Source organism: Gastrolobium bilobum, unplaced genomic scaffold (genome assembly GCF_033153095.1).
Source record: "Gastrolobium bilobum isolate Gb01-03AN ecotype WA unplaced genomic scaffold, APGP_CSIRO_Gbil_v1 utg10253, whole genome shotgun sequence".
Lineage (NCBI taxonomy): Eukaryota > Viridiplantae > Streptophyta > Magnoliopsida > Fabales > Fabaceae > Gastrolobium > Gastrolobium bilobum.
The window spans coordinates 32,157-54,891 of record NW_026898582.1 but is presented as its reverse complement, the minus strand read 5'-3'; the positions used below and the strand labels follow the sequence as shown (position 1 = coordinate 54,891).

The window sequence follows — 22,735 nt, the reverse complement described above, 5'->3', positions numbered from 1 at the left end:
AATGTGAGCCGTGTTCCAGTGTGTCAAATCCAAACTGATGCTGTCCTGGTCGTGACGCGTCTATTCAACCAATCAACTTTGTCCATGTAACGCGGTACTGTGGTAGCCGCGTCCTGAAGATGTTTTACTTCCCACCGCGTCCAGGCCTATATAATCAATCCCCCCATTTCCCATGTCACTAGCTAAACGTTTCCTTCTTCATTTCACTCTGTGTTCCACATTTTGTTATCCGAAAGTTGTCTTCGTTTGTTCCATATTTTCATTGTTCAATTGAGGTGTTTGTTCTATTAGGGAAAAAATTAAATTGTTCAATCTCAGATTATACTGGTAGTTAGTTATATTTTCCTTTTGAAGGTGTTTTTTTTTCATGTATAATTTCCTTTAGGATTTATTAAGATCTGAGATTAGTGGCTTGAATTATTAATAATCACATTTTACACTCATATTTAAAGCATTGAAATGTAGAACTTTTTTTTTCATAAAAATGTTATCCTTGTAATTATAATCTGTATGAAAAAATATAAAGACAAGTACAATTCATTTTGAAGGCACGACATCTAAGATTTGATATATTGCACTAAGGATTTTTGTTATATTGTATTATATTATGTAGTTTCTCACATATTATTTTTTTGTAATTCTATCTTTGTTTAACTTTTTGCAGGAAAAATGAGTTCAAATTTACAAACAGTTCATGCACTTATATACTATAATGGTAGAAATGTTATGGGTCGTCGTGGTGTGACATTTGAAGGTGAAAAACAACCGATGCGTATTACACGCGGTACTACTTTTAAGGAGTTGAAAGCGAACATTCATCAAAAATTGGGGTTGCTAGGGAATCAACATATTTCTAAAGTCACTGTAGGAGCTCTTGCTGGCAATACTGAATACACAGCAATATCAATTACAGATGATGATGATGTTGATATTATATTATATATATTTGTGGAACAAGCTAAAACGAGTTTTGATCAGACCAATGCTAGAAAGCTTGTGCAGATATACGTAGATTTTGAAAATACCAATGATTTGTCAATACCTATTCGGTCGCTTGATCTGAATACAGCACCATACACTGATTTTGAACATAAATGCATCATCATCTGTACTTCCAGTAGGTATAATAACCCTAATTTCATAATTTCAAAGTTAGAGTATTATTAGGAAGACCTTAGGGTCATAAATAGAATGAGGATGAAATTCTAAGAATTTTGATATCCATATTGATAGTATTCTGCACAGCTGGATTTTCATCTGTTGTTTTTGGCTGCTGATACAGTAACTGTTAGTAGAATAGCTCAAAGTTAGCAAATTAGAGTTAGAGAGCTATTTTGATGATATGATTACCATAGATGATGTTAGTATATGATTTGATGAAGTTTGATACCCATATTGGGGTATTTTGGAAAAGCCACTTCTGCCGGGTATTTTGTACTGCTGTGGAAGCTGCCGGTAGAATCCCGGAACAGAAAAAAGATGAGAAAATAGAAAGAAAGACCAATATATGTCTAACAAGTCATAATTAGACCAATAATGTTAAAGTTAAAAAAATTATGAAATCCGGGTACAGTTAAGAACACCAGTAAAGTATACAGTGCAAGTAAACAGTAGTAAGTGAATATGTGATCTACTAATCAAATTTTTAAGTTAAGAATATGATAATTAGACAAACTTAATATTCATTACTTAAAGTTTGAGTCTTGGAGGTTCCGGGTGGAAAAATTGATAACAGTCCATATAAAAATTACACAAAGTGTCACTAAAGGACAGAAAGTCACTTAAGTGACTTGGTCAAAACCCTAAAATAGACTAGGCAGTCTCCTCCCTCTCCATTCAGCGCCACTTTCTCTCTCTCTCCCCACCATTTTTGAAGCTCAAGCTTTTCTCCTCCTTCTCTCTAACTTTCCACCACCAAAACTCCATCAAAACACCAAACACTCTTCACAAAACTTGTTCCCCTCATCCTCCTCTTCAAGAACATACAAATTTTGTTTTTGAAAGCCAAAATTTCATGGTGCATACCCTTCCATACAACAGCATTTTTGTGGCTTCTTCAAGCCATGTTGTTGGTGCTTTGAGTTCTCTTTGAAGAACCCCACTTTGATGCCTATTTCTCTAAGTTCTAGTGTAAATTTCTTGAATCTTCTTCTTGAAAAATCCCACCTTTGTGTTGTGCTCTTGAGCTCTAACCTTGGGTTTTTGTTAAAAACCGTTCTTTGTGGAAAAGATGCTTCTTTGTTGAAGAGAAGTGGATGCTTGAAGCCTTGGTGCTCACTTGAAGAAGTAAGTATGAAACCTTGGTGAAATGGTGACCAAAACACCTCCACATCCACTTGCACAATTCAGACAACATGGGTTATTCATGGGGTTGATGTTCTAAATTGATAAAAATAGGTTCTTGATGTTGGAAAGTGTGAAAATTTATGCGTTGAACCAAGTGAAATGCTAAAAATGCAATCTTTAAGTTTGAGAACACTAATTGTGATTAAGAAATGTATTTGAACACTAATAATACCACTTAAAAACTGCAAAGTTAATAAATGTATCATGTGATGTTGTTCCTAGCATGACCCGACTATACCATTTAAGTTATCAACATTTTATACCTTTAATTAATGGGCTGTATAGACATCAAAATTCGGGCTAGTTTTTATTATCATTATTAGGAAGTGAGGCCTATTTGTTTTTGTCTTTACATGAGGCAATATTTTCTGATGTAAAAAAAGCATTACCCTTATTTAAATACTAGATACATATTGTGAAAAAAAAACAATATTACCCTTTACTCTTTTTTTTTGGGAAAACAGAAAAAAAAGATAGAAAATTATTTCATACAAAAAAAATAAAAAAAGTATTCTCCCTCTAGTTTAACGTGAGTTTGATACAAAATTATATTTATTTAAAAATAACCAAACATGATTACCAAAATAAAAATAAAAATAGCCAAACATAATTCTTTCTTCTAAAAAAAACACTTTGGAGTTTTGAGGCTCCAAAACGTTGAGTTGAAGGCTGTCCAATGACACCGTACTGTGACAATCTCCTTCAAGCCTAGTAGACCAAGTCTAATAGACTTTCGTGTGAGGGGACGTATTAGAAATATATAAAATTATTAATATAACCTCAACTCAAGAGCTCAACATTAATGATTTTATATATTTCACATACACCGTACCGTGACAAAGCAATCAAGTCTACGAGAGATGTAGAAGAAGATGAGGATAAAAAAAATAAAATAATTTGATATAGCTTATATGTATTTTTCTTAATTAAATGAAACAAAAGAAGAAAACTATTTTTTTATTAGATAACGCTAAACAAGATAAAAAAAGTTTATACATTTTCCCCCCTTTTTATTTTTATTTTATTGAAAAAGTGTTTGTTTTTTAAATGATATAACTTGTGTCATTTCACTATCATAAAGATGTGTGACTCACATCTTTATTTTTTTTTGTCCATTCTCTTTTCTTTTTATCTATCTATTTCTCTCATTTAAATAACACAACTTTACATCTTTTAAAATGATATATAATTTTCCGTTATTTAAAACGAAGAAGAGAAAGAGAATGGAAAGACGCGGCGTAGTAGATTTATGGCCTCAGAACATGGGCATGGGGAAGCTAGCTAGGTCTATAGTCTATATATACCTAGTATTATGCAGAAAGTGTCAAACCCAAGCCCAGTACTTGTTCTCATTTAATATATGGACCAATGTGTGTTTGATTCTGCTGCCATTTCGCTGCTAAGTTTATTGTAGAGCCAGGACACCCCCGTACACCTAGTATGCAAAAGAAGTGTGAAAATAAAAATAAAAAACTTATTATGTCTTGTTTAATTATCAACATGTAATGTGAAAATTAATCATTTTCGGTTTTTCATTTTATGAATTTTATATCAACTAAATCTGGTCCATCCCCGTGGAAAAAAAGAAAGAAAGTGAGTGTTCAATATTTTTTTAATAAAATGATAAATATTTTGAGATTTGAACATATAGCAAACTAAATCTGGTCCATCCTCGTCTTTGTATTTCAAAAAAAAAAAAGTCCCTCGTCTTTAATTCACTCATAATGTCTTGTCTTGTGAGTAATATTGACATTAGCATGCTAGCATTATAGTTATACTCTGATTGTAATAAGATGACTCAGCTACCTTTATTATTAACGTGACCGGACGTACGTAAATGCACATTCATACGTTTTGGTTATAAATAATTACAAAGATTTCATTCAATGTGTAAGATAAACAAATCGCAACAGATATTTTAATTAAAATGTCAAAATTTCATATTTAACAAATTATTATTATTTCATGGAAATACTAAAATATATAAAAATATAATATTTTAATACAATGAAAATATTAAAACAAATATAATATTTTGTCTCATAAAAATAATAAAATATATTAAAACTTAACCAAGAGGGAGAGGAAGAGGAACAGTATAGATGGAGTCGTGGAGAGAAGGAGAGGAGAAGAGAAGTTTACTTGAGGAGTAAAAGACGACCTCGTTAAACACAAAAAGAGGCACATGAGACGTGTATCAGAGGATGAGAGAAAATTGTTTCTCTTTTTGTACCTGAGAATAAAAAAAAATTTTTTTTTTTTGTGTTTTTTTATTCCTCATAACAGAAATTAAATTGATTTATTAAACACTATTTTTAACTATTTATATTCTCGAAATAAAAATTTAAAAAAAAAATATTTTTAAGAAAGTTGTCATTCATATCCTATAAGGAGAGTTTTACGGTTGGCCTCTTTGATAGAAATCAAAGGTGAAATGGCGAAGCATCTAAATATGGAATAAATCTTTGATGTTACTCTTACATCAAAAATTTAGTACATCTCACCGATGAAAATATTATATGTTAGCCAAAATTTTTTCTCTTCTGCCAAATTCTCTCTCTCACACATCTAACGTGTAATACTTCCATTGATAGGATCATAAGATGCACTAAATCTAGATCAACCTAAATATGGGTCGTTGGATTTGTTCGCAATTATATTAATGGGAATGAAAGAAAAAAGGTTACCTACGGAGTAAGTCACATTATGTTGCAAATTAGTCCCTCAATTGTTATTATTTATTTTATTATTTGATAAAATTTTACTTATTTAATGTCTATAAAAAAATAAAGAAAAAAATAGGTCATGTGAAAGTCTGAAATGATAAGGTATATTGTCCTAAGTACCCAAGACCATTTTACATATTGGGCTAAAAGGGTTGGAAACTTTTAATTGTTGGTTTGGTAGAGACTTTAACTCATCGTTTCGTTTCATCTTTATTGCAAAAAAATCAAATAATAAAAAGAGTCCCCCCCGGAAAGAATAATAGCATGGCAAACTAGTTAAAGCAATCAGTAAACATTGGAAATTGTGGGAATGCTTCGTTGTTGTAAGAACCGTACGTGTTTACAAACGGAAAAATTTCTTAATGCAAGTTGAAACAGAGAAAAGAGAGGGACCAAGTTGTCCTTTAGAAGGGTAACAAGGGTTGTAAACCCAAACAGGTTTAGTTCCCTACGTGTCCTTAAGCAAAGCACAAACCCCCAAAACAACCCTATGCATTTGTTCTTTGTCCCCACATGACTCTGTTTCTCTCTCTACATCTAACTCAATTCGAGGCTCACAATAAATACTCATCACGTTCCCTTATCTCTTTCACAGCAGTTTCTAAGTCTCAAACCTCATAAATCACTATTGCTTCCACAATGGCCTTAACAAAATCAAGTAAACTTCCTCAAAAAGCACTTCTTAAGCAGATTCTGAAGAGATGTTCGAGTTTAGGGAAGAAACAGTGTTATGATGATCAAGGGCTTCGCTTGGACGTTCCCAAAGGTCACTTTGTTGTGTATGTTGGAGAAAACAGAAGCAGGTACATTGTTCCAATTTCTGTTCTAAGTCGACCAGAGTTTCAAACGTTACTCCATCAAGCAGAAGAAGAGTTTGGCTTTGATCACGAAAGTGGTCTCACAATCCCTTGCCATGAAGATGTTTTTGAGTCTCTTATTTCAACCATGCTCAGATGAAAAGGTTACCAATGTATCGTTCTCTCTTTTCTTTTCTTTTTTTAGTTAAGTAACTTTTGTGTACTCAACAAATATCACGAAATCCAACGTAATCTTTTTTTTTATAATTCAAAATAAATCTATGTTAATCTTTTTTATGAACTAATAAACTCATGTTAATCTTTTTTATGGATTAATAATGAGTCTTCTTTGAATTTCAGAGAAATCACAATTTCAATTAATCGGGCTTATTTTGAATTCTAGAGAGATCACAAATCGATTTTTTTTACTAAGAGATTAAAATACGCTCATGATCTTTGTCGAGGACCAAAAGATATTTTTCTTTTTTTGGAGAAAAAAAGAAAAGAAGAAGCTGCTTCTATGCTTCTTTGACATGATTTTCTCCGTTTTTTTTGTTATGCATAAATGTCTGAGAGGTTCTTATTTTAGAGTGACTCTAACCTCAAGAAACTAGCCCATGAAATGTTCATGTGGGTTTAGATTGTAAATCTACTACAAAGTAACATTTTCCCCGCAGAGAGGTTAAGGGTTGTGAAAATGTACCCTGTTGGAAAACTAATTTCCAAGGATATTGAAGTCTTTCCTTACAATTGCAACCTTTCTTTTGGGTGAAATTATCTAATCTGAGACAAGTTTGGCGTTCAAAATGCTCTAAGCTTTGTACAATGTAGACACGCTTGCACTTACTTTGAGTGTTTTGTCTCTGTTTGATTAATTTAATTATACCGAGGTTTTCTTTCTATCTTGTTGCAGCTGTTAAAACTGTTTAGTAAGCGCTCTCCCAACAGAACCAGGACCAGAATGTGTTCATAAATTTTGAAAACATAAAACAATGAAAATAACGTGATATTTTTATAATTATCAATAAAAGAATAATAATAAAAAAACATGAGGAGCCCCCTTTATCTTGGTCTATTTTGCGCTAAAATTCGAAATCTATTAAGTTTTTTTTTTTGAAAAGCGCAACTATAAAATGTTCTAGATAACACAATGGCTGCTTGATTTTGATGGAATCACAAATACCGTTATACATAATAAATAGGGATTTATAAACATAATGTTAATGAAAAATCACTACATCATGTCATAAAAACATCAAAAATGGGTCCCATCATTGGTTTTCTTAAAAAAAATAAAAAAATAAAAACAAATATCACACATATCGATGTGTCTGTTAGAAAACATCTCATTTTCCTATGACATGAGGGATTAAAAGCCCTAATAAATAAGGGCATGCTTTTCTCATGTTATATGAAAAAGCAGAAAGCATTGCCTTATATAAAGATATAATCAAACGAGTCTTACAACTAAAAAAAATGTTAGGCTCAAATTTTTATGAGTATATAGCATGAGAAAAATATTTCCCAATAAACAATAATTACAGATAAGTAATGTTGGTCGTTAAATTCTCTTTGCCATTTGAATTTACATTTAAGGTTAATTAAGATTTCAGCTTGACCCATATAACAAAGTCATGTTCACATAAAATTAATAATTTCTAACCAAGAAAAGCATCCACAATTATATTTCTGATAGACTTGTAAACGTACACATGAGGTATATTAATTAGTGGATATTATGATTAAAAAAATGGATACTATGAAAATATAAGGTGTTCCAGACCATTATTATTGGGCCCGCCACTTGACTCAATAATTCTTTCTCTACATCCTCAAAATCCCTCCATGAATATAGAATGATATAGTAATAGGTTCTTCACCCTCCCTCAAGTATCCAACCTATTTGCATTCTCCAATATAGTCTTATATTGACTTGACTTGAGCATCATGTTTCAGTCTCCCTGCAAGTAGACCACCTCCCATTTGGTCAATGGAGCATCACCATCAACTATTGTACGAGAAGGTTTAGAGTGATGGAATTCAAGTGTCGGTGATAAAGTTCTGCGTTGGATAGGAATAAGTTAAGCAAAGAACTTATAAGTATAAGAGCTCATAAACCTTACACATTAAGATTTTTGGTTGAGATATGGTATCGAGTCCATTTATTGTGAGTTATTGCTTAACTCATTGATACATGAATGAAGCTGTCTCTTATTTTGGGCTCCCTTGGTCGCGCAATAGTGGTATTAAAATAATGGTAATTGACATATGTTATCCATTTATAATTGACTGAGCCAAGTATTTAAAGATAGTGGCTTATGTTCGGGTTTGTAAGATATGCCAAACCCATGTTATAGAATCAAAACTTGACCACTCTTGGTTGGTAACCCCATGAATACTCAAAAAAAAAAATCACTTGAGGGAGAGTTGATAAATAATAGGACTCACACTTGACAGAAAGATTGTTGGAATTCAAGTGTGAGTGATAAAATCTTGCATCGTGTGAGAATGAGCTATGTAATGAACCTATAAGTGTGACAACCCATAAACCTAACACCTTAATGTTTTCGGTTGAGATGTGATGTTGAATTCACTTATTGTGAATTATTGCTAAACACTTTGATGCATGAATGAAGTTTGCCTTTATTTTGGGCTCCCCTAGCCATGCAACAGATCGTAGGAGGACAAGGGGAGCCCATGGCGAGAAGACTAGTGTTTATTCTTGGTGTAACCCCATGAACTTGTTATGCGGCTAGGGGGAGAAGATGGCTAAGCGAACATCAATGGGCTAAGTTGTAATCTACCACAATAAATTGACTTTATGGAATATCTCAATCCAAAATCATAAGATATTAGTTAATAGGTTATTCTATTTATATAGTCAACACTAAATATATTTCTAACTACTGTAATATTTCACCACTCATACTTGAAATTCCCAACAGAAAACTGGTAAAGATATATATCGAGTATATGCAATTAAGTCAGTTATGTTTTTCTTATTTTAATAATGTGTAACTTTAAGTGCTCAATAGTACTACAGCAATCCTGAAAATATTTTCCAACTACGTCAAGTGTTTGATTGGACAAATATCTATAAATTTTAGGTTTTGATATAGGCTTTAATGTTTTTAAAGTGAATGTAGATAAGTTATTTACATTCGCTACAAAAACGATGTCGTTTTGGGTTGAAAAATTAATAAATTATAATGAAAAAGACTATTATAACCCTGAAACAAATTATAATTACAAAAATATATTGATTTCCGCCTCAAATCGACATCATTTTGAACTCCATATAAATAAGTTATCTATATTGCCTGTAGAAAAAGCGAACCCTTTGATATATCACCTTCTGTTTAAGTGCTATTTCATTTATTAATCAAATTATTTAATTGCTTGGCATAATAAAGCTTGAAGTCTCAACAAAAAGGCGTGGGTACAAAGAACATGGCTAATGTTAATGTACATCTTTCAAGAGATAAGCAAATTAGTCAATTATTTAAAAAACAGTAATGTCATTATTCATACATTATTGAATCAGGTGATCAGCTAATCTCTGACTCAGTCGGCATCCAAATATGTGTGATTTGAATAAATGGAAGTTAATTAAATGTTAAACCATAGTTACTTACAAATAGTTCTCCAAACTGCGTCTTTGTTTTCTCTTGAGACATGATTTCTGGCTTTACGCAAGATGTTTCCCCAACCATAATGTAGGACAAATCCACAATAAAGTAAAATAAAACTATTGCTACATAAAATTTTGGGATGCTCTTTTTCTTATCTTCTTAAGTAATTGTATAATAGTTCAGCTTACGGATTGAAAACACATACTGTTAAGGGTTAGGGGCCACTCCTACCTGATTATTAACATATGTAGAGCCAAGCTCGCATGAACAATATATTTTCACTACATTATTTAGTTTAATATATATATATATATATATATATATATATATATATTGAGAATGATCCGTTTACAAACTTTTTTTACAAATACACTAAGTTCTCCCGAGAGAAGATGCCTAATATTCTTTCGGGAAAATATAGTGTGACCTAGTGTTTTCCTGGAAGAAGATAATGTAGTTTGTAAGAGTTTATAAACAGATCTTATATATATATATATATATATATATATATATATATATATATATATATATATATATATAGCGCAACAAATTCAGCTTTGTAATTTTGGCTTTTAGAAAGATTACATTCTATAGACAAAAGGGTAGCGGTAAGTAGAGGTGGCAAAGCGGGCTGCCCGCCCCGCCCCTGCCCGCAAAAAAGCGGGCTGGCCCGCCCTGCCCCGCCATTGAAGGTGGGCTAGATATCTCTGTCCGTCCCGTCCCGTTTGGGCAGGCGGGGCGGGCTGCCCGCTAAGCCCGTCACATTTTACACTAAAAATTAAAAAAAGAAAAGAAAAATCAGCCCGGGCGGGCTGGCGGACTTGGCGGGGCGGGCATCGGGTTTAGAAAACTCAGCCCGCCCCGTTTGGCGGGCGGAGCAGGGCGGGCCGGCCCGACGGGCTCGGCCCATTTTGCCAGCTCTAGCGGTAAGTATCCAATTAAAATTGAGCATCAAATCAGGTTGCTAATACGTCACGGTATGCTTGTCCAAATTGAGGTGCATTACTAAGGATAGGAGTCTTTATCAATATGTCTAATCACCACTTTCATTTTTTAAATGAAGCCAGTAATTGAAAATTTGAAGCTTCGATCATTGTTATCGAAGAAAATTGGAGGAACGGTGAGATTAATTTTTCTTAGAGAGGGAATCAGTTTTCTTCTGATCGACTAAAGAATATCAAGAATTTGCTTTAGTCAAGATTTGAATTCTAATCAAAACAGATCTTTAGACATCCAGTTGTCAATTGAACTATCCCTAGAGTTAATATAGATCTCATTATGTTATTTAAGGTGAAGGAAAATTCACCAAAAAAAAAAAAACAAATAGGTGAAGGAAAATAGGCTAATAGGGCCTAAAATAATGTAGCAAACCAACCACCACACAAAAAAAGAAGAAGTCAAATTTATAAGAGAAAAACTCCTCTTACCGAGAATAAATTGGGCTTCCCCTTAACCTTTGATATATATATATATTTATATTTATATGGGTTATAATTTTTCATATTTAATGCTTTCACTTTAAATTTAAGAAATTATGACCATATAAAGATGGAAATAAATATAATTGTTAGATCATCATAATCAATTTAACGGTGACATTGATTGGTAGTAACACAACTTGATTGTTACAATATCCTTCCCCAAAAAATATAAGCATAATATTTTATTCTTATATATATATATATATATATATATATATATATATATATTTGCAAAATTATTTTTTCGGTTGCTGGACGTCTAGCAATAGATCTTACACCGTTGATTTGATTATGATTCCTCACATTTAATATTTTCACTCACCTTTTATATAATTATGATTTTTCAAATTTATTTACGGGACGTTAAGCAGTTAGAGAAAAGTAAAACTCCTATCCATATATATATATATATAAATAAATAAAGGGCGTAATAAAGTTTGAAGTTTGTGTCTTATTGTCCATGTGAGTTTGTCTCTACATATGTCAACCAGGTGAGAGTTGTCCCTGACCCTTGTCAGTATGTGCTTTTAATATTGCCATCTTGCTATATGCATGTTAAAAGGACACCTCATCCATTAATTAGCTAAACTATTAAATAATTGCTTTAGACAAGAAAAAGAGCCGCCCATAATTTCTGTAGCTATAAAGATGCATGTTATGTAAGTTCTAAAATTGTTTTTAACTCAATGTGTTTTTAGTTCATGTTTAAAATTCATGTATAAAAAAAATAAATTTTATTTATTTTAAGTCTTGAATATTTTTTATATTCTAAGTCTTGAATATTTTTTATATTCTAAGTCTTGAATAATTTTTGTAAGTATAATTTTGATCTCGTGGAAGATTCAACATTCAAATGACGATAACGCTAACTTTTCATTAAGATTCATGAGATTTTCAAAGCCAAAGTACCAAAATAAATAAATAAAAAATCACATTCCTTGAATTCCAACCCTAACCCCTCCAACGTTACATGTACATAAACTGATTTAGCATGAAACGAAGAATATAACAATACAAAAATAATACAAGGCAAGAATTCAATCAACCAACCGTAAAGAATCAATTTAACTTAAAAACTTAAATAGTTGGGTGATGATCTTTTTAATGGTTTATATTATTTTTTAAATCACCCTCTCACGCAAGAGTCCTTTGAGTTTTAAGCGTGATATCACATCCCCAATTTTTTTTTACCTTGTGTTTATTTAATTCCACTAGAAAGTGAGAACAATGAGGATCGAATTCGTGATTGTGATCGCTGAAACTCTAATATTATGTAAAGAAACAATTTAATTAAGCTGTTGGGTTATGAGGACCTTTTTAATTATTTATATTATTATCTAACAAGGTCATGGTTTGAGTATATAGCCGTACCCCTCATCAATCTTCTCAAGATTCATAGTTAATAAGACATATAAACTACATGCCATGATTAGAAGTTTTTAAGACAAAGTAAAAGTTCATCCATCTCCCACTCTTTTCTGAAAGCGAAGTTTTTGGGATGGTAGTGTCTTCTTTTCTCCTTTCTTCTTCCTTTTTTCTTCTCTTGTTGTTCCTACCCTTGTTTTTGCTTTATAAAACTCTTCTCCCTTTCTCCGTTCACTCTTCCTCCTCATGTAAATTATTGTTATTATTTTTGTGTTTTACATTGGTGTGTTGTACCTAGTCTACTATTTCTTCTTCTTCTTCTTTTTCTTCCAGATTCTCAGCCACGCGCTCTCACGCACGTGAGACAGCGGCTGCAGCCCGTTTTCTTGCAGCGGCGCCTGCAGCTCCGACTTGCCGTCGGACCACCACGGTTCACCTCGTCTTCTCCTTGCGCACCTGGATCTGTCCTCACTTTGTGGTTTTGACTTCGTTACGGCTTCCCATAGCGTCTTTTCCCTTGTTGGTTACTATTCACGTGTGTTTCTTTGCTTTCCATTACTGCTCATCTTTGTTTCAGGTGCCCTATGGCTAATTCGTCACCACATGATGCATCCAAGGGTTCTCAAAAGAATGCCACGCCTGTTTTTACTAATTATGTTAATGTTCCGCTGCACGTCGACAAGTTGGATGGCTCCAATTATGTTTCTTGGGCTTCTGATCTCTGACTTTGGCTTGATGGACATGATTATGTTGACCATCTCATTACTAAGGCTGAGTCCATCTCGGTAGATGAATGCCCTCGATGGAAAAAGGTTGATGCTCAGTTATGTAGCATCATCAAGTCTATCATCCACCCGTCATTGAAGCAGATCTTCCGTGCTCACGTCACTTGTGAGTCTGTTTGGCGTCAGGCCAAGTCACTTTATACCAATGACACTCAGCGACTCTATGGTGTTTGTCAAAATTTGATAACTGTTATTGCTGCTCAACACTTTGATGTCTATATGTCTGCTTATTTGGGAAAAGTTCAGGGTCTTCTTCATGATTTCAATGAACTTTTGCCGCCTGCTGCAGACCCTGCTAAGGAACTTGAGCAACGCAGAACATTCTTCATGCTCATGACTCTTTATGACTTGCCCACGGAGTACTCTGTCAACCGGGATTAGATCTTGGGCTCTACTATTGTTCCATCCCTGGACTCTGTTTGGTCTACGTTGCTTTGAATTCCACCTAAGTCTGCTATGGAGCCTGCAGTATCTGCTCCCTCTTCAATTGACCCTTCTGCACTTGTTTCCAAGGGTTATGCACGTGGACAAAAACCCTCTAAGGGACGCCCTCTCTGCACTCATTGCAACAAGTCAGGCCATACTATTGATCGTTGCAGGGATCTTCACGGCCGCCCTCCTCGCTCCGCTAATTTTGCTCAGAGTCTTGCTCCTGCCTCAGACTCTGCTTTGATTGCTGGACCACAGCCACCTCCGTCTATTCTCACTGACTTCTTGCAATGGTGTGAAGAGAAGCGTCCTCCTGGTACCACTGCATCTGGTGCACACACAGGTAATTTCTTTGCTGGTTTTTCTCACTCGCCCTCTATTGGTCCATGGATTCTCGATTCTGGTGCATCTGACCATATTTCTGGTAATAAGTCTTTATTCACCTCTCTCTGTACGTCGGGTCCCCTGCCCAGTATCAGTATGGCTAATGGGTCACTGGTTCAGTCCCAAGGGATTGACATTGTTCTCTTTTTTCCTTCTATTCCCATTAACAATGTGCTTTATGTTCCTAATTCTCCTTTCAACCTTATTTTCATTAGTCGCTTGACTCAATCCATTGACTGTATTATTGCAGGATCGGAGCTCGAGGAGGACACATGGCGTCGGATCTGAGTCCAACGGCCTTTATCAGCTTTCGACTTCTGTCCCAGTGTGCTCTGTTGTGGATTCTCCGCTTACTATCCACGCTCAGTTGGGTCATCCGAGTCTTGCTAAGCTCCAGAAGATGGTCTCAAGTTTCTCAAATTTATCTAGTTTGTCTTGTGAGTCATGTCAGTTAGGGAAGCACACTCGTAGTTCGTTTCTCAATCATGTTAGTCGTCGGTCTTCGTCTTCTTTTGCTTTAGTTCATTCAGATATTTGGGTTCCTAGTCGTACCGTTTCCACTATGGGGTACATATATTTTGTAACTTTTATTGATGATTATTCTCGATGTACTTGGTTATTTTTAATGAAAAATCGGTTGAATTGGTTATTTACATGGTATCAGAGCCTCGTGTCCCGGGTTCGATCCTCGTCGCCCCCCACTTTCTTTCAAGTGGAATTTTTTGTTCGCACAGGTAGGTGGGCCTGTGCATTGTTCACCCTTTAAGCCCAGTAGGCTCTTGTGTGAGGGGGTGTGTTAGAGAATAATATAAACCATTAAAGAGGCCCTCGTCCAATAGCTTAAGCTTTTGGGTTGAATTGGTTCTTTACATGGTATCAGAGCCTCGTGTCCCGGGTTCGATCATTGCCGCCCCCCACATTTTTTCAAGTGGAATTTCTTTGTTCGCACAGGTAGGTGAGCCTGTGCATTGTCCACTCTTTAAGCCCAGTGGGCTCTCGTGCGAGGGGGCGTGTTGAGATATATAAAACCATTAATGTAGCCTGACCTAACAGCTTAAGCTTTTGGGTTGAATTGATTCTTTACACAAACCATTACCTTTCATGCTTATCTCTTAGTTTTTATTATCTTTTTTATTTTGTTAATAGGAATAAACCCAACCCTTATACTGAGTCCAATTTAATGGCCATGAATCCTCTTTGTCCTCTGATTTTCCTTTAAGGGTGTGTTTGGTACAAGAGAAATTTTTTGGTGACCGGAATCATGATTAATGGGAATTCAGTAGAAATTGAGTTTACTTGGAATCTTACGAAAGATGTGTTTGGTTCGCCAAAATATTATCGGGAATATTGGGTAAAAATTATTGATTCTATATTTGGTTTAGAACGAAATATGACTTGGAATATGAGGTTATTTTACAAAAATAACCCCAAACTATTTTTACTTTTGTAATTGATAGATTGGGTCTAGATTTTTATGTGTATTGGGGTATTTTTGTCTCAAAATTTATTGTTGTGTTTTCCCTTTACTTGGTATTCTGATTGGTATTCCGAATTACCATATTATTTTTGGTAATCTGAATAGTGACTTTTCTTTATAAATCAAATTACCCGTAATCCTTGGATATCCGGGAATCGTAATTTATTCCTTCTACCAAACGTGGTAATTTCATTTACCAAAGAAGGATTACCGGTAATCCTCTCCAAAAACTTGAACCAAACACCTCCTAAGAGTGGATCATTTCCTTAGTAATAACATTATCATGCATGTTTCTACCTGGCAAGAAGCTATCACTAAGAATGGGTTTTATTCTATTCACAATAGATTTAGGGTTTTCGTTTTATCCTTTAATATAATACAACAAACTTTCCTACACTCACAACATTTTGTGGGGCCCACACTTTTTAAAACAAAAAAAATAAATAAAAAATTAAGGCACACAAAACGAATCTCTATAACATTACAGAATCCTTTTTCCTACAACATAACTCTTATAAAACCCATAGATTTAATAAGATAATTGTGGGCAACATTACAAGGCAATGAATCTCTGCTGGTGAACTATGTTCTGTCAATTTTGGTAATTAGGACCAAGAAGAATTGGGTATACGACGAATCATCTCTGGATTTGACGTTTTCATTATAACTCCGCTACCACACTTTTCACCAGAATCCGGTATTTTTGGTAAGAAAAAACCAGGAAGCCCATCCTCCCTTGGGCTCATAAGAGGCCCATATGAAACATGGCTCAGTGATTTGAACGCCCAATCCCTGTACCAACATGGTACATGCAAGGGGATAGGAAATTTTCGAGATGCGGGAGTCTCACATACGAGTGTCCCTTTGATAATTCTATTTTATTTGCTGAAATCTTTGTCATTTATGAGACTGGTTAAAAATATATTATCCATTATGGTTCGTAAAGAATCAAGGTATGCATAAAATTATGAAATACAACATATTCAACATATTCTGTAATAGTTGAGACTATGTCAATGTCTGCTAATTAAATTACAGAACAGAGGGTGAAAACAAACAATGACAAGGAAAAGAAGAAAACATATGGTTACCATGTACAACCATTAGATACAAGAATCACCCGACATTCATGGCATCCTCTCCTTAACTACACAGACCTCCCAAAAACTCAATTCTGTGAAACCATGAAGGGGTCTGCATATTGGTGCTTTCCAAATGTGATTACCATGTGGCCTCATAAATCATGAAGTCTCCAATGGTTCCTGAACGATGCAAGCTCAATGACCCGTTTTTCCTTTTGATGAAAAGAATCTACTGAAACCTCGGGCATGTTTCTCTGGTGTAGGAGTGGAAGAGGCTGATGAAGAGGTTGACTTCGTAGGCCTGTGGTTTGGATGCTGTACAGGAGATATGGCTGGAAAGTTTGACTCATTATCTGATGGAATAAATAAAGTGTTAGAAAAATGCAAGGGGGACTCTGCACCCAATCTTTGCACAAAAGCAGAAGTAGCACTGTCCATCTCCGCCTGATCCAACTCTTCTTCAACCTTTGAAACCCTCTCGGTGTTTGGAGATCCCATTGGCTCTGTTTGAGGATGCAGGGCTTTTAACTGCTTGCCAAGAAGAAATATAGTTTCCTGACACTCAGCTAGCTTTTCAGCAGTAGCTGCCAAGTCTCTCTCCTATGATAAAAAAAAGAATTAAATCTTAGATTTTCAATCTATCACAAAGACTACAAGATTGAGATAGATATTTTAATTATGACTAGATCCTAAAAGTTTCCCAACTTAATAATTTTTTCATATATTTGGCAATGCGACATTAAATTCAGGATGGCTATCTATTTGAATGGAATTACAGTCTTACCTGCTTAGTCTTACGGTCATTATCAGCAGCTGAGCTCTCATATCTAACAGACAGAGTAACACAGAAATTAGAAATATTTCACATAAAAAAAAAAATTATAAAAAGAGGGAAAATGTTAATGTTAGCAAGAAAATTAAATCTATGCAACGCTGCTATTGATCCTACATTTTCTCACTTAGATCAACATAATCACAAATGCTGTGATCAACAGCCTGTAAGTAGGAATGCATCATGCAGAATATGCATAATTTCAGCACTTATAACCTATATGACATTCGGTTGGAGTCTAACCTTTGTAATTGTTCTTCTAGCTCCTTGAACTTGGCCAAAGCTGCTTCATGACCCCTCTTTTCATCTTTCAGTTCAATTTCCAGAGTTTCTGTCTTCATTAGCAGATGATTAAGCTCAGTTTCAAACTCCTGTGCACGTGTTTCAAGTGACCTGTATGACTCTGCCATGCATTTTAGTTGCGTCTCAGCCAAGCTGTTTGATCTTTGAGCAGAAGCCAATTGTGATTTAACTTCAGCTAGAAGTTGCTCAGTCTCTAGTAATTGAGACTTTGTCATTTCAAGATTTTCAGAACATTTTGACAGATCCACTACGGCCTTCTCTTTCTCTAATTTCAATTCTTCAAAGTCCTCCATTGAGAACTTTTGTGATGTGGAATTCGATTCAAAGCCTGAGGTCAAATTCCCATCATCAGGAACCTCTGGATCGGAACAGGGATTAAGAATATGGGCACGACCATTTTGATATCTCTCCCCAGACAAATTGTCTTGAATTAACTTATTTTCAGGCAAAGCAATCTTATCTATGCAATCAGGACTGTTAGTTTCAGCTTCGGTACCCTTGTAACCAAGGATATTAAATCTGAATTCACGTACTTTAGCTAAAACATAAGACAGGTTAAGAACAAACTGTAGCAAACTTGCTTTATTGCGTATGACTTCATTAAAGGTGACAGAGAACTCCTCCATCTTTTGGCTTATTCCATCTCCATCAGAAGATATATCATGAACTGACATTGCTTCTCTGCCTAGGAACAAAACAAAGTCATGAATTTGAGAAATTGCAGCTTCTAAATCTGAAGTTATCTGCACATATTCCGTAGGTTGCTGAGATGAAATGAGTTCTTTTTTAGCATTTAAGTCAGCAACATTAGGATCACTCTGCTTATCAAATGTAGTGTCAGAAAGCTCCACACTGTGAGGAATGACCGCTATAGAGTCCTGGATGGAAGGGTCATGTGCATCTTCAAGAACATGTTTAATATCCTTCACGATCTTCCCTATATCAGCATCCTTGGCCGTGGACTCAAAAACTGATAATATTCTCGATCGAAGCTCTTCTAATGACAAGCCATCACCATCAGACTCGGGATCAGGTGGTGACAATACCGCAGCAGAAGACCCTTGACTTGGCAATGGATTTGAATCAATCTTCTTTTCGGACTCGGAGGGATCATCTTTGCCAGTGCTGACTTCTGATACATCATTGGTCACAATTTCGGTCGTCTCATGGTTTGGAGCAACTGAAACAGAGGCATCTCCATTGGAATCATTCGATAATCGAGCCAACTTCTCCACCTCCAGAAAGTCATCCATTAGTTCCAACTTCTTAGTGGCTTCAGATTTGCTCATTTCCTCAGTATTTTTTTCTTTTGGGAGTTGGGATAGGTCAGAGATTATTACTGTAGACCAAGAATCAGCACAGCTTCCCACATCATCGTTTCCATCTTCAGACATGGAGACCAAGCTTGGTGCATGGCTTGCATTTCGACTGTAAATGCTTTCATGGTTTATATGGATGATGGATTTTGGAGATCCCTTCTGCTGATAATTTGACTGAACTTGGGCTTCCAAAATTTGAAGTTTGCTCAGTGTTTTAGCACACATACTCCTTGAAGCCTGCAATTCACTGTTACGTCTTGCCAAACCTTCTTTCAGCATCTTTGTTTCTTCTTCCATTGCCAATAAACGCTCTGTAAGAAATTCATTATCCTTCTGCAATTTCTGCACATTTTCTACGGAGAACTCAGGCAATGGGGACATATGAGAGCTAGCAGGTTTGACAGGAGACTTCCTTAATCGAGTTTCTCCGTAATCACGGCCAAGATTTTCAACTTCTAGCTTCATTTGAGCAAGTGCAGCAGGACCAGGTAACTTTTTCCGTACTAGACCACGTAATCTTTGGCACTCTGCCTCTAATTTAGCAATTTTTTTAACTCCCTCCATATGCTGCTTGTTAGCAGCTTCTGCAGACCTCATACTCATGTTCTTTTCTTCATTGCGAATCTCAAGCTCTTTGGAAATAACATGAAGCTCATATTTAAGTGAATTGATTTCTCTTTCACATGATTCTATGTTGCTCTTAAGAAGCTCAATTTCACCCTCAGCTTGAGCTTTTTCTTCGCTTAGTTTGATTAGCATGTTAGAGCGCTCCTGCAAGGTCCTTGACAGAGCTGCATTCTCAGCAGCGGACCTGAGGAGTTCCTGTTCAAAGTTAAATATCTTATCCTCAAGCTCACCCTTAATCCTGTCCAATTGCTTGGTTTTTGTGAGAGCAACTTCCTGTATTTTCTGTTCATGTTCTTCCTTCAGATTTCTTATCTGTCGCATACACTCTTTAAGAGCACCGTCTAACTGTGATGCATGGTCCTCAGCAGTGAGTTTTGAAAGAGTGACAGACTCTAGATGGTTCTTCAATGCCAAAGCTTCGGCTTCGGCCTTTTCCCAGCCTGCGGAGTTTCAATAAAACTTCAATTCCAAGAACAATAAGAAGTATTCTATATTAAAGGCAGTCTTTGAGCTTTGAAAGTAGGAACCATTATAGTAGCATACCTGAGACAGCCTCTTCAGCTACTTTAGCATGTTGTTTTACCAAGCTTTCCTTGGTATTTATCTCTGAGTTTGCTGCTGACAGTTTTTCATTTAATTCCTTGATCTCATCCTCTAGTGTCTGAACTTTTTCTTCATATGTCGTCACTTGATCCTCCAAACCAGTCAGATGTGAATATGACTCTACAGAGATTTGGACATAGTTCGGCTTCTTGTAAGTATCCTGTTTGTATAAGTGAGGGCAACAACACAGAAAATAGAAAAGAAGATAAATGAATGTAATCACAAAGTTGAATCAACAAAACCAAGACTAAGGGACCAGTACTAATCATGTAAAGTTCTCAATCCAATTATCCAAGTACAAATCCCACATATTCACATAAAGATGAGGACGAGAAGGAGAAGGAAAATCAAATTAATGCGCTAAGGATAAATTTGAATTAATAGAAGACAACAGAATACAAGCACAGAAAAATAAGAAACTTGTAGATGAAAATGCTAACAATAAAAACATTATTAGATGAGCTTCTTATCTCTTGGTAAAGCTTGCAAAGAACTAAAGATACGAATAACTGCTGAAACTTAAAACTTGTCATATGCATAAAAATTAAGCATAACTTAGTAACCAAATAAATGGAAGTGAAGAAGGTGAGAAAAGCACAAATATTTTAAACTAGTTTTTTTTTTCCGTGAAATGCCAATAAATATACCTGATTGCCCTGAGTGGAAGCAGCAGCAGAGTCCAATTCAGCAGCTACTCTCTCAAGCACAGCTTTGTCAGATGATTTTTTCTTCCATGGCCAGCGTCGGTCCATCGCAAACTACAGATACCCTGTAGAAAAAAACATATAATTTAACACTTAAAATTAAAAAGAGGCCTTTTTTTTTTCTTTTTCTTTTTTCCTTTTTCCTTTTTCTCCAGTTAGCACTGCAAAATTCTCATACACACTAATACACAACAGGTTATAATTAAAATTTGATAAGACAACAATCCATCGTTTCACAAAAGATTATTATGTTACAGTCACAGGCGTGGTTTCCATTTCCAACACTCCTCTCTCTAAGTGAATGACTATAAGCACTCCACTGCGTTGGTAAGTGTCGGTGGTGATAAGAAGCACAAAACACAAAAACGCAAATAGTGGCCATTTTCTGGGTCCCTGATTGACTCCTATTTCTTTTCCTGTGGCTAAAAAAGGAAAAAAACATAAGCCAATGTTACTAACAGCGATCTCCAAGATCTAACCATTGCACTTCCCCTATTCCATTTCCATGATATCACATAACCGTACACCAAATATAAGTATGAAAAATGTGCATTTTCTTCATAAAAAATTAAAATGAAGCAATTTTTTTTTAATAAAAAAAAGAGCCTCAGTAATGAATATTCAATACAAAGCGTGTTTGTGGCGCAAATTAGATCCAAATTAATTAAAGATGTTCCGAACAGGAGTAGAACTATCAAATTTTTCTTTTTAAAAAAGGAAGAAAAATAAATTCCGGTAACAGCGCCTGAAATTAATCTGAGAAAAAAAAAAACTGTATCAGCTTTTCGGGAATGAAAGGCCAAATTGGACACACTGTGATTTCGTTCTTTCTAATTCAGAACCTCAACAATTGGATTGGAAGCGAACCTCAACTCACCGACAAATTTTTATTTTTCTCTTAAAGAAAAACAGCTACAATGACGAATAATCGAAACAAAACGAAACGAACTCGAAGAGAAAATTGAGAAATAGAAATCTTATAGCAACAAGTGTCTTCGCATAGAACACAGTAGGAATGATCAGTAGAGATAAAATTTAAAAAAAAACAAACAAAACACGAGGAAGTTGATAACAGCATTCAACGATTGAGTAGAAGTCGGAGAAGAAAAACAGTGGAGAGTAAAATCGACTTACCGGTAATAATAAAAAAATAAAAAATAAAAAAGTGCAAGTGGTTGATGCTGCAAACAATGGACTGCTATGAGTTTTTGTTAGGATTTTCGCACTTTTTTGAGAATGAGAAGCAGAGAGAAAGTGGAGGTGGCAGTGATAGTGGTGGTGTGGTGGTGGTGGTGGTGGGTAAGCTAAAATATTCGGAATTAGGTGCTTCTTAAAAGGCAAGACGTTGTTGCAAACGCTCCAAAAAAAACACACCACCTTTTCACACGTATATATTTTCTGTCTTTTAACCCATATAATGCAAAAAGTAAAATTAAAATAAACATAAGTTTATTTATTTTTTTGGAGTTACTAATCTCATGTTACTTTGTTACTTTCCGATAGTATTTTTATGTGGATGAGATAAATATATGATATTCACAATTTAAAAAAAAAATTGGCACAAAATTCGATAAGTGTATAGCATAAGATAATTATCTTCAATGACATGAGACAAATATTTCCCTTATTTCTTTTAAGAGAAATGATATTGTTACTATCAATTAGTGTTATTAGCAATTAGTGTTATTGTTAATATTACTACCAGTTTATTTCAGCGTTAAATCGATTATGTTGATCCAACGATTATATTTATTTTCACATTTGTATGATTAAATATAGGGAATCATAACAATATAAAAGTGAAAATAAATATAAAGTATTAAATATAGAAAAAAAAGAGAAG

The 22,735-nt window shown here is 34.9% G+C and overlaps 2 protein-coding genes across 3 annotated transcripts; one reads left to right on the top strand and one right to left on the bottom strand.

The window, feature by feature from the left end:
• Nucleotides 1-5,711: 5,711 nt before the first annotated feature.
• On the top strand, nt 5,712-6,029 carry LOC133317511 (protein SMALL AUXIN UP-REGULATED RNA 12-like). The gene has a single exon (XM_061519380.1). It carries the CDS (start codon nt 5,712-5,714, stop codon nt 6,027-6,029), a length of 318 nt encoding a protein of 105 aa, XP_061375364.1.
• A 10,425-nt stretch (nt 6,030-16,454) lies between these two features.
• LOC133317508 (filament-like plant protein 4) lies at nt 16,455-22,199 on the bottom strand. 2 transcript variants are annotated; one of them, XM_061519377.1, is made up of 6 exons: nt 22,027-22,199; nt 20,836-20,957; nt 20,129-20,348; nt 17,580-20,025; nt 17,289-17,331; nt 16,455-17,104 (listed from the first exon to the last, which is right to left on the bottom strand). In XM_061519377.1, the coding sequence occupies exons 2-6, from the start codon at nt 20,938-20,940 to the stop codon at nt 16,700-16,702; spliced, it is 3,219 nt and encodes a 1,072-aa protein (XP_061375361.1). In that variant the 5' UTR covers nt 20,941-20,957; nt 22,027-22,199; the 3' UTR covers nt 16,455-16,699. The 2 variants fall into 2 exon arrangements, with proteins under 2 accessions (XP_061375361.1, XP_061375362.1); XM_061519378.1 differs by lacking the exon at nt 22,027-22,199 and having other exon boundaries at nt 20,129-20,308; nt 20,836-20,882.
• Nucleotides 22,200-22,735: the final 536 nt, after the last annotated feature.